This window comes from Ovis aries, chromosome 4, assembly GCF_016772045.2.
Source record: "Ovis aries strain OAR_USU_Benz2616 breed Rambouillet chromosome 4, ARS-UI_Ramb_v3.0, whole genome shotgun sequence".
Lineage (NCBI taxonomy): Eukaryota > Metazoa > Chordata > Mammalia > Artiodactyla > Bovidae > Ovis > Ovis aries.
The window spans coordinates 121,089,840-121,102,515 of NC_056057.1; the positions used below are offsets into that span (position 1 = coordinate 121,089,840).

General features: G+C 47.9%; 1 protein-coding gene across 4 annotated transcripts in view; it reads right to left on the reverse strand.

Moving 5' to 3' along the window:
• Positions 1-9,559, reverse strand: part of ESYT2 (extended synaptotagmin 2) — an 84,677-nt gene extending 75,118 nt beyond the window's left edge. For 2 of the 4 annotated variants that reach the window (XM_027969083.2, XM_027969082.2), the window contains exon 1: positions 9,179-9,559. In XM_027969083.2, the coding sequence (XP_027824884.1) occupies positions 9,179-9,490 (312 nt within the window). In that variant the 5' untranslated portion in view covers positions 9,491-9,559. Of the gene's footprint in view, positions 1-8,567 lie in introns of all 4 variants that reach the window. The other 2 variants (XM_042249108.2, XM_060415247.1) reach the window with 2 other exon arrangements.
• Between the last annotated feature and the right edge of the window lie 3,117 nt (positions 9,560-12,676).

Below are 12,676 nucleotides of genomic sequence, written 5' to 3' on the forward strand. Positions count from 1 at the left end.
GAAATGTTCTACAATGAGTACGTGTTCTCATACCGGAAAAGCATGTTTTTAAAACTTGTCTAGCCCTAAATAAAGGGCTTCCCTGATGGCTTAGTGGTAAAGAATCTGCCTGCCAACGCAAGAGTCGCAAGAGACACAGGTTTATCCCTGGGCCAGGAAGATCCCCTGGAGCAGGAGAGGGCAGCCCACTTCAGTATTCTTTCCTGGGAAACCCATGGACAGAGGAGCCTGGCAGGCTGCAGTCAGTCCACGGGGTTGCCAAGAGTCAGACAGGACTGAGCCCCTGAGCACACAGCCACAATGAAAGGAATACGAGACCGCATATTCATTCAGAGTGGAGAGATGAAGTCCACTAAGCGACTGAACGAAGAAAGAACTGCAAGCTCAACGTCAATGACATTTTTGGAAATAATAAAAAAGAAAGAATAAGAAACACTTTCATATTAGTATTTCCACATCTGCCGTTTGTGGGGTTATCACTAACTCTCAAGTATAGTCACCAGGTACGACGACGACGTTCTTTAAAAGACAAAGTCACTGCTGCTGACAGTGCCGTCACTCTGATGTTTTCCTGTGCACATCCTGCTGTAATCCATTTAATAGACACAGATGTTGAACTACAGGTCTCAGAGGCATCCACTATGAGTAATCACAAGGCTGCCTTTCCCAAAATAGGCAAAGACAGGACAACATGAAATTGAAGTTACATGCACAGCTAGCTACATCTACAAACCCTAGAAGCAAGGGTTTAATCCTTATCAATAAACCCTTTTACAATACACTGCTTTAAAGAGATGCTGCTGCTGCTGCTGCTAAGTCGCATCAGTCGTGTCCGACTCTGTGCAACCCCACGAGGCTCGCCCGTCCCTGGGATTCTCTAGGCAAGAACACTGGAGTGGGTTGCCATTTCCTTCTCCAATGCATGAAAGGGAAAAGTGAAAGTGAAGTTGCTCAGTCGTGTCCAACTCTTCGGGACCCCATGGACTGTAGCCCACCAGGCTCCTCTGTCCACGGGATTTTCCAGGCAAGAGTACTGGAGTGGGTTGCCATCGCCTTCTCCTTTAAAGAGATGAGCTATTACTTAAACAAATGCACAAAATGCTCTAAAAGGCAGACTCTTTTAAAAAAATGAACATATCATTTTACCAGCTGAAAGATCTAAGAAAGGTTTGCCTTTCTTTTTCCATATGAATGTTTTAATACACTTTTTTGATTTAAGAAAAATGAGTATGTATTATTTTTATTTTTTAAAAAAGAAAAAACCGCTAGTGTACACTATAACTAAAATTAGGATTATTCCTAGATTTGTGTTATTATTAGCTATAAATTTCTGAGTTTAAGGCCTTGTCTTACTTATCACCTAGCACAGTACATAGCAAAGGTTTAATAAATACTGGCTCAGTGAACAGATGAATCAATAAAAGCTCATTTTTTATTCCCGCACTTAAGCTAGGCTTGTTACTTAAAATATCATTTACTCTAGGAAAAATTCACCAAAATAGTTTCCTTTAAAAAAAAACTTATAAGACTTTTGTTAAAAAACAGTTAAGCAGGGAAAAAAATGAAGCAAAACCACTGACGGGGAGAAAGACCATGAGAAAACTTATGAATTAAACATGTTAAATGGAAAAGTGCCACGCAAGACAACTACAGACACTATTTATACAAGAACTATGCCCCACCCAGTTCCAAAAGAACACAAGGTGACTCAGTGTTTACAGCACAATGAGATCCTTAGGAGTAAAAGAGCAGAGTGTTTGAGGGAAGGTGGCCGGGCACCTCCAGCAGCGCCCTCCAGGCGCTGAGCAGCGCAGCGCTGAGCGCTCTGCAGCCAGGGCAGGAGATCTCCGGACGACGCAGGGCTCCATGTTCCGGCCTCACAAGCCTGGCTCTGAATACATCGCCCAGCCTCCCAGAGACATGGGAGTGCCTCCCTGACAGGTGGTCCAGGCCCCAGTCTGAGCACCTCCGCTCCTCACCCCTGGGCCCAGCTGACAACTCCCACCTTACTTACAACTCCCCCCCAGCCCACCCCAAGGAAGAGCCCAGGGATCCACTGTGGTGTCCTGCTGGGCCCTGACGCGAGACACCTCCACCCTGAGACACGCCCGAGTCTGCTGTTCCCTCTTATTCTTCAGTGCCCTTTAGGGTGTCCATACACACCCCCCACCAACCACTTTCTGACCACCAGGGCATCTTCACACCACACCCCACTGCGTAGCTGCCTGGAATAAGCACACACAGGGAGGGAAGGTGACCTCTAACGCGACTGGAGATGGTGGGTCCTTAGAGCTTTAAATGAAGACGGAAAACTAATCTGATGGAAACCAAAAAAGAGAATAACAACAACAAAATCCAAGAGTCTACAAATGGTACGTTCATTCCAGAGTCATGCTGAAGAGTTCCCTGGTGGCCCAATGGCCAAGACTGCACACTTCCAGGGCTCCCTGGTGGCTCAGCAGTGCAGAACCCACCTGCCAACGCAGGATACAGGGGTCAGATCCCCGGTCCAGGGAGGCCCCACACGCTGCGGGGCAACCAAGCCCTGTGCCCCGACGAGTGAGCCTGTGCCCTAGAGCCCGCGAACCGCAGCTACTGAGCCCTCTCGCCGCCAACTCCTGAAGCCCAAGTGCCCTAGAACGCACGCTCAGCAGGAGGAGGCAGCACGGCGAGACGGCAGAGCCCTGCAGCCAGAGAGTGGTCCCAGAACAGCCACGCGGCAGCGAAGGCCCCACAGCCACACAATACATCAAATAAACATGGAGAACTGCATCGTATAAAAACCTCTCACGTCCACTGCAGGGAGTACAGGTTCTAGCCCTGGTAGAGAAACCAGGATACTGCATGCCACATGCTGGTGGCCCAAATACACAAATAAAGTAATTAAAATTCTAAAAAAATAGTGGGCCTTAAAAAAATAAAATCATGCTATGATAGCGTAAGGGTTAGCTGCTCAGACATGTCTGACTCTTTGCGATCCCACGGGCTGTACCCCACCAGGCTCCTCCGTCCATGGGACTTCCCAGGCAAGAATACTGGAATGGGTTGCTGTTTCCTTCCCCAGGGAATCTTCCCAACCCAGGGATAGAGCCTGGGTCTCCTGCACTGCAGGCAGATTCTTTACAGTCTGAGCCTCCAGGGAAGCCCTATGATACAATGTATCCTACAAAAACAAACCAATGTATCAACTATATTTCCCAAACATACACCGTAATTACCTACCATTACCCAGAATTAAAGTTAAGCGTTTAGAATAACTCACACGCAGCCTCCTACAGGCACACACGTTTAGGCTATTTATATATTTGAAGCAAAACCTCTATTCGTTCCTTTAGCGGCGATGCTTAAAGTAACATCTGTTGCTGTTTAGTCACTAAGCTGTGTCAGATTCTCTGTCCATGGGTAAGAGTGCTGGAGTGGGTTGCCACTTTCTTCTCCAGGGGATCTTCAAGAACCAGGGATCAAACCCACATCCCTGGATTCTTTACCAGGCGGATTCTTTACCACTGAGCCATAGGGAAGTAGAAAGTAACATTAGGTTTAAGGTAAAAATATTTATGGAGTTACTTTTTTCATTCATAAGCCCTCCTCGTTCATTAAGCATTCTTTATAAATTATTCCAAATTTACATTCAAACAATAATTTTAAAAAGTTATAACAGCTTTAGCTGGAATTCCATAAGCAAGGTGGTTTGTGTGGCTTACTCTGTACTATAATTAATCACCTGTTTCACTTATTTTAAAAAGAAATGTAACATCTATAATATTTTTCAATAGCACTATTGACAAGTAATTCACATACCATAAAACTCACTCATTTAATGTCTACAATTCAGTTGTTTTTAATCTACTTTCAACATCTGTGATATCATTTAAGGTTAAATATCACAACCAATGTAGAAATCGTGAAAACTCACAAAGAACATAGTAAGAGGCTCACCAGGCCTAAGGGGACACTAAGTGCCTAGCTAGTTGTTCATAATTGTCTCTTCACAGGACCAAGGTCTATACTTTACACACATATTTAATACAATTTAACACAACATATGTTAACTAAATATGATTTAATATGATTACATGTATTTAAAAGTCCTGTATCTGTTTAACTATTCACAGTTTAGTCCTAGCTCTACATTCTCCAATCTTGAAATATAAAGTGAGGCTAACAGTCACCTAAAGCAGAAAGACAAGATGCACGCATAGATCCTGAATTCAAATCCACTTTTCAGCTTGAACTAAAAAGGCATTTACTGCTTCATGTCCGGCAACCGTGGAGCCTCTGCTCTAACTTCATGAAGCTCCCAGCGTAACAGCGAGCTGCGGGCGACTACAGCAGTAGCGGGTGCGTAAAAGAAACCCAAGGTGCTGGGAAAACTGGTCAACCACTTGTAAAAGAATGAAACTAGATCACTTTCTAACACCATACACAAAAATAAACTCAAAATGGATTAAAGATCTAAATGTAAGACCAGAAACTATAAAACTCCTAGAGGAAAACATAGGCAAAACACTCTCAGACATAAACCACAGCAGGATCCTCTATGATCCACCTCCCAGAATTCTGGAAATAAAAGCAAAAATAAACAAATGGGATCTAATTAAAATTAAAAGCTTCTGCACAACAAAGGAAAATATAAGCAAGGTGAAAAGACAGCCTTCTGAATGGGAGAAAATAATAGCAAATGAAGCAACTGACAAACAACTAATCTCAAAAATATACAAGCAACTTCTGCAGCTCAACTCCAGAAAATAAACGACCCAATCAAAAAATGGGCCAAAGAACTAAATAGACATTTCTCCAAACAAGACGTACGGATGGCTAACAAACACATGAAAAGATGCTCAACATCACTCATTATTAGAGAAATGCAAATCAAAACCACAATGAGGTACCACTTCACACCAGTCAGAATGGCTGCGATCCAAAAATCTGCAAGCAATAAATGCTGGAGAGGGTGTGGTGAAAAGGGAACCCTACTACACTGTTGGTGGGAATGCAAACTAGTACAGCCACTATGGAGAACAGTGTGGAGATTCCTTAAAAAATTGCAAATAGAACTACCTTATGACCCAGCAATCCCACTGCTGGGCATACACACTGAGGAAACCAGAATTGAAAGAGACACATGTACCCCAATGTTCATCGCAGCACTGTTTATAATAGCCAGGACATGGAAACAACCTAGATGTCCATCAGCAGATGAATGGATAAGAAAGCTGTGGTACATATACACAATGGAGTATTACTCAGCCGTTAAAAAGAATTCATTTGAATCAGTTCTGATGAGATGGATGAAACTGGAGCCGATTATACAGAGTGAAGTAAGCCAGAAAGAAAAACACCAATACAGTATACTAACACATATATATGGAATTTAGAAAGATGGCAATGACGACCCTGTATGCAAGACAGGAAAAAAGACACAGATGTGTATAATGGACTTTTGGACTCAGAGGGAGAGGGAGAGGGTGGGATGATTTGGGAGAATGGCATTCTAACATGTATACTATCATGTAAGAATTGAATCGCCAGTCTATGTCTGACGCAGCATACAGCATGCTTGGGGCTGGTGCATGGGGATGACCCAGAGAGATGTTATGGGGAGGGAGGTGGGAGGGGGGGTTCATGTTTGGGAACGCATGTAAGAATTAAAGATTTTAAAATTAAAAAAATAAAAAACTAAACTGTTAAAAAAAAAAAGAAACCCAAGGAGTCTCCATCTCTCTTTCATGGCTCTGAGGAGGTTTAACAGTTTCCCCAAGCACTGAATTGGTCTAGGACCTAAAGTTGCAACTGCAGTTTAAAACAGCTAAACTCTGGGACCTGATGTAGTTATAAGTCTGTTGACGAGTCTTCACAAAAAATTTTTAATAGTATAAATCAACGATTAACACTGAGAATAAAAGTATTTGCCCTTCCTTTACATAAGACCAAAGTGTATTCTTCTCTTTTGCTCATTTGGTTTTTAGTCTACACATAATAAATTTTGGCTAGACTTAAAATTCTCCTGAGCTTCCCGGAAGAACCACGGGAAGAAAGCTCTCCCTAAAGAAAAGCTAGTGCATAATAGTAAAAACGGCAGAACACATAAGCTGACCATGCTTTAATCTCGCTCATCAAGGTGTAAGAAGAACAGAAGACCAATTGTCATTTATGGCAGGTTTGGGTTTCTATATCTGCAGCCACAGAATCAACACTAATTGGCAGCAGTGAAAACAGGAAAAGGGTAGACTCCACAGCAAGTTCTAATTTTTCAAATAAACAAAAACTGTAGTGGAAAACCATCTTTACACATCTCTATTAAAAACTCTTCAGAATTTTCTTCACCCACAGTCTAATTTTACAGGGCTCAGTTAGCAAAGGATGACCACAGGGACAGCAAAAAGGCCAGTCCTCGGTCTGTCAACTCAGACTTACCAGGTGATTTCCCTGTTGAAGGAAAAAAAGAGTAAAGAAATGAATAGTACTGCGGTTCATTAAAGCTGTAAGATCAAAGTCTTACAGAACTGTCACATGTTAAATGAGAGCTGTTTTTCATATCCTCCTAATAGCCTGATTTGAAATAGTATATATATTTTTCTCAAAGTATTCGTATTTATCATCTCATTTTACAGCCAACATAAATTTTTACTTTACTAAATAAAAAGAAGAAAAATTGTGAGTAAACATATTCAAAAGTGAAGCTAGGAAGTGAGCACCACATTGCTTCACGTCTTCCTCTGCTTCTGCCCTGCTGTGAATCACAGCTGCCAATGGCCCACTACGAAATCTGCACAAACACATCTTGTTCAGAGCAGAATACCAACCTGAAGAACCTAAGTTTGCACAGTAAAAATCAGAGAACTGCTAACACAGAAATCTTAACTCTTTTTGTCCATGAACGATGTCTAGCGCTGATTTAGCCCCTAGCTGTAACAGAGCAGCAGGTCCACTTCTAGGCAGAGTAACTCACTGGTTTTATTGGGAAAATAACACATGGGCATTACAATTAAAAAGGTATTAAAACATCTTCCTCAAACCTCAGACTCCTAGGCTTTTCTTGGATATGATCACAATCAAGTTTTGCATGAATTCTCACAGCAGTTTTCTAGGCAATACAGGCACGTTTAAGTGTATATACGTGTAATGTGAGCGCAAATACAAATTTGATGAACAAGTGAAAAGCTGTGTGAAAAAACAGAAACTTCATACTGTATGAGATGAACACCAAGGTTCATCAGTTTAAGTCACACAGAGGAAAATCCAAGAAAGGAATCTTTGGCTAATCACCCTTTTCTTCAGGTAAAAAAATAATAATGTGTCATGTCCTTCAAAATGGTAACAAACATACCTTTTAAATTATTGTTGAAATAGCATGCATTTCACAACTTTGACAAGCAAATTTGATGTTAGTGAACTGTTCCATAACCAACTATCTATGAATGTCAACACCCCCAATTCCTGTGACTCTCGACCCTGATTATGTCTGCTGTTTGGGTAATGTCCCTACTCACTGTTTTTGGTTACTTTCTGTAATCATTTAATTTGGGGTAACATAAGACACAAGATGCCACTTGAAAGTCCTCTGCCTTTCCAAAAAGCGCACCTCTGTTCCTGGCTTTTCACACCTGGGTTTCTAAGTTCCTGTTTTTACACTTCACTCCTCGTTTCTGCTTCTGGCGAAAAACTACACCACACTACTTATTCCGACTCTTCCAAATACTACTGGGCACACATCCACCATGTATTGATAGAATTTTAAATTCCCAAAGTCCCTGACTGTGAGATTCTTACTACAACTGCTACCTGTCCTCACAGGCAGCAGCCACTAGGTTAGGTTCCTCCTGACCCTGGGCACTCCAGCTTTCCAACCTGTCTGCCTGTGTCATATACTCCATGACAAATGTCTTATGACTGGAAACAGGGATCACATTCCAAGTCCTTTTCTCCGCTAAGAGAAAACGACCCTTTTGAAAGTCACTGGCTGGCCATTTCCCCATGAAGTTTTACATCAAGCCTAACATGAGCATCATTTATCTTAAAATAAGCGCTATTTCCTGTTGCCTGAAACTGCGACACCAACTTATGGTTAAGAAAGCAGGAGGGAGCCAACTCCATTAGTTTCCACATTGCATAAATAAATTTTGAGAATTACTGGGTCTAAAAATAATCAGTACCAGGACTCTTTCCATTAGTGCAACTCTTCCAAAACTTCCTGCCCCCACCCACCTAAAATTCGCCTTGGATTCAAGTCTACCCTACATAAAAGCTACTCAGCTCATAACGTTACTTCCAAAGAAGTGAAACAAACCTCCAATTATCGTAACATCAGAGGACTTTTTGGCGGACCCTTACTGCTCAACTGTGTCAGAAACAACCAAGAAATGGCTGAGGCGTCTCAGGGGAGGAGGAAACCGCCCTTCCCGCTCACCGAGGGCCGCCTTCTCCGCAGCAGAGAAGGGAGCGGCGTTCAGGCCCGCGGAGCGCACCAGGCGCCCCGAGCTCACATTCCAGCGGCGGGAGTCGCGGCCCCGCGCGGGGAGGCCTGGCGACGTGGCCGCGGGAGGAGCGCGCGGGGCGCGCCTCACCTGTGCTCGGGACCGCCCGCGCGGAGAGGGGAAGGCGCCCACCCGCGGGGCCTGCGGGCCGACAGTGGGCCGGGGGCTGGGGGCCCAGCGACAGCGGCGGCGACCCCCGAGGTACACGGCTCGGACGGACGCCGGCGCCCGGGGCGCAGAACGCCCCAGGTGGGAGGGGTCGAGGAGAGGGGACCCCGGACCCGGGAGGGGCGGGGACGAGCCCGGACTTCCGACCGGGCGGGCGCGGTCAGGGCCGGGGGCGCGGCGAGCAGGGACCCCGACTCGGGCGGGGCGAGGACAGGCGGGAACCGCTGACCCGGCGGGCGGGACCCCCGACCCAGGCGGAGTCGTGGCGGGCGGAGACCCCTGACCCAGCGGGCAGGCGGGGACCCGACCCGGGCCGGGCAGTGGTGGGTCGGTACTCCCGACGCTTTCGCGGCCGGGCGGGCAGGCGCGGTCAGGGCCGGGACCGTGGCGGGCGGGCACCCCTGGTCTGGCCTGAGCCAGAGTAAGGGGAGGCGAGGACCCCCCAGACCGAGTGGGAAGGCGGGGTCAGGGCGGGCCCGGGGCCCCCGACCCTGCCCGGCGGAGGCGGGCCGGGGTCCGCGGCGCCCACTCACCCAGGCCGGCAGGTCGCAGGCGCGCACCCCCAGGCGCACGGCGCGCTCCTCGTCCTCCAGCAGCGCCAGCGCGCGGCACAGGCGCGTGGCCTTGAGGCCGCGGCTCCTGCGGCACCACACGAGCAGCCCGAGCGCCAGCAGCACCCAGCTGAAGCTCAGGCCCAGGTAGCCCAGCGCGTACACCGGCAACAGCAGCGCGAAGCTGCGCGCCAGCTGTGCCAGCAGCCCTGCCACGTCCACGCTCAGCGCCGCGCCGGGGGGCTCGGCCCTGGAGGCGCCCGCCGCGGGGCCCGGAGCCCTGGAGCCGCTCATGGCCCCGCCGCGTACCGCTCCCCTCGGCTCCCGGCCGAGGCGCCTCAGCCCGCGCTGCAGCGCCCCTCTGAGGGGACGGCGCAGCCGCCCGCCCGCCCGCGCTTCCGCTCGCGGCGCCGTGTGACGTCAGCACGCAGGGCGCGGCGGCGGCGGCGGCGGCCAGGAGCGGAGGTGTTCCGCTGCGGCAGCCGGGCGTGGCCCCGGGCCTGGGTGCGGCCCAACACGGGGTGGGCCCGGCCCGGGTGGGACGTCATCCCACAAGGCCCGCCCGCGCCGCGGCGGCGGGGGTGGGCAGGGCTGGCTGGCGTGTGGCTTCATCGCGCGGGCGGGCGGGGCGCCGCTGACGCTGGGGGGGCCGGGCCCGGCGTGGGTGTCGCCTCACGGGCTTGAGAGAGCGCCCCTGAGGCGGGGTGGGCGGTGCTTCGTGACGCCATCGCGGGTGGGCGGGGCGCCCCTGGGGCGAGGCGGGCGGGTCTTGCGTGGAGGTTGCGGCGTGGAACGATGCGTCCGCGGACTTCCGTGTTCACCGAGGATGCGCCGCTCGCCCAGTGACCTGGGCCGCGCTTCGTGCCGGGATACTGCGGAAGAAGCCCGCGCTCCTGAGTTTGCGGGTCCTGACCGCTCGCAGCCGACGGACGATTTCCTGACGGACTTCTCTGCGCGGCCCTGGAGTCGAGGAAGCTCGGATAGGCCGCTTTGTGCGCGAGGGCGGGACTTGTTCTCGCCCGCGGGATCGCGGGGACCCGGCACCCGCCGTCAGCAGGATTTCCGACGGGCGCCCGCCGTTCCCGAATCCCTTTTCTAGAAGGACAAACCGCACTTGATCGCTGTGTTTCCCCTTAAACTCAGTCAGGGTAATTATATTTGCACTCTCAGTTCAGTTCAGTTCAGTTCAGTCGCTCAGTCGTGTCCGACTCTTTGCGACCCCATGAATCGCAGCACGCCAGACCTCCCTGTCCATCACCATCTCCCGGAGTTCACTCAGACTCACGTCCATCGAGTCGGTGATGCCATCCAGCCATCTCATCCTCAGTCATCCCCTTCTCCTCCTGCCCCCAATCCCTCCCAGCATCAGAGTCTTTTCCAATGAGTCAACTCTTCGCATGACGTGACCAAAGTACTGGAGTTTCAGCTTCAGCATCAGTCCTTCCAATGAACACCCAGGACTTAGCTCCTTTAGGATGGACTGGTTGGATCTCCTTGCAGTCCAAGGGACTCTCAAGAGTCTTCTCCAACACCACAGTTCAAAAGCATCAATTCTTCAGCGCTCAGCCTTCTTCATAGTCCAACTCTCACATCCATACATGACCACAGGAAAAACCATAGCCTTGACTAGACGGACCTTAGCCAGCAAAGTAATATTTGCACTCTAGTCTCCTTAAAGCCAAACAGTTGCAGAGGACAGCCTAAGTAAGTTTTTAAAGCATATCCCGTGGTTTCGAAGGATAGTTTAATTCAGTTTCTGGCAGCCTTGAATGATCACCTTTAGGAGGGACAGAGCCTATTGGAAATGGAACAACAGACTGGTTCCAAATCAGGAAAGGAGTACATCAAGGCTGTGTATTGTCACCCTGCTTATTTAACTTATGTGCTGAGTACATCATGACTATTGTCACCCTGCTTATTTAATTTGTGTGCAGAGTACATCATGAAAAATGCTGGGCTGGCTGAATTACAAACTGGAATCAAGAATGCCAAGAGAAATACCAATAACCTCAGATATGCAAATGACACCACCCTTATGGTAGAAAGTGAAGAGAAACTAAAAAGCCTCTTGATGAAAGAGGAGAGTGAAAACGCTGGCTTAAAACTCAGCATTCAAAAAGCTAAGATCATAGCATCCGGTCCCAACACTTCATGGCAAATAGATGAGGAAACAATGGAAACAGTGATGGATTTTATTTTCTTGGGCTCCAGAATCACTGCAGATGGTGACTGCAAACCATGAAATTAAAAGATGCTTGCTCCATGAATAAAACGCATGACAAACCTAGACAGCATATTACGAAGCAGAGACGTTACTTTGTAACACAGGTTCGTATGGTCAAAGCTATGGTTTTTCCTGAAGTTATGTATGGATGTGAGAGTTGAACCATAAAGAAGGCTGAGCACCAAGGAATCGATGCTTTTGAACTCTGGTGTTGGAGAAGACTCTTGAGAGTCCCTTGGAGAGCCAGGAGATCCAACCAGTCCACATCCTAAAGGAGTATTAATTGGAAGGACTGATGCTGAAGCTGAAACTCCAATACTTTGACCACCTGATGTGAAGAACTGACTCATTTGAAAAGACCCTGATGCTGGGAAAGATTGAAGGTGGGAGGAGAAACGGAAGACAGAGGATGAGATGGTTGGATAGCATCACTGACTCAATGGACATGAGTTTGAATAAACTCCAGGAGTTGATGATGGACAGGTGCCGGGGGCCAGCTTGAGGAACTCCGCCCATGGCGAAGGTCATGAGGAAGGAGGCTTGGCATACTCAAAGGCGTGATCAAGCCTCAGGAAACCCCCTGTTCCCAAGCATCTACCCCAAAACCAGAGTCTGTTTTATGCTCTCAGCTACACCTCTGACTTTACGGGGGGCTCTCCCCCATTACCATTTCTCTCAGAGAAGAAGTTAACGTGCAGCTCCAAGTCAATAAAAATTCTTGGGCGTGACAAGAGTGTTTCAGCTTACGGACTGCTCTGAAGGTTATCTAGCCTGCCTGTATAGGTTCCTCTGGCCACATGTAATTGTTTACAGCCTCCCAACCTGAGATGTTTTAGACTTACTAAAGGCAAATTCTTTTGGGGAGTTAGAAATTATTAGTACAGTAGGTTGGTTAGGAATTATATTGTTGAAGGGTTTTTCATTTGTTGTGTCAATAATTGCTGCTAATTCCCTATTCTGGGTGGGACAAGGATGTCTCAGGTCAAACCTCTCTGCGGACAGACTAGCTTGTGTGACAGGATTATCCATACTCCTGCCACATGATTGTTTACTACCTCTCAGCCATAAACAGCACAGAGAGTTTTGGAGTATTTTGAGAGTCTTAATTAGCATAGGGCTTTTTCTTTCTGTTGAGTCAATGATTGCCTCCATATCCTTAGGCACCTGGGAATATATTAATCAATGTATTTGGACTATAGAAAAGGAAATATAGTAGTTTTTGATGTTAGCAATACTAGACTTTTTGAGTTAATGGA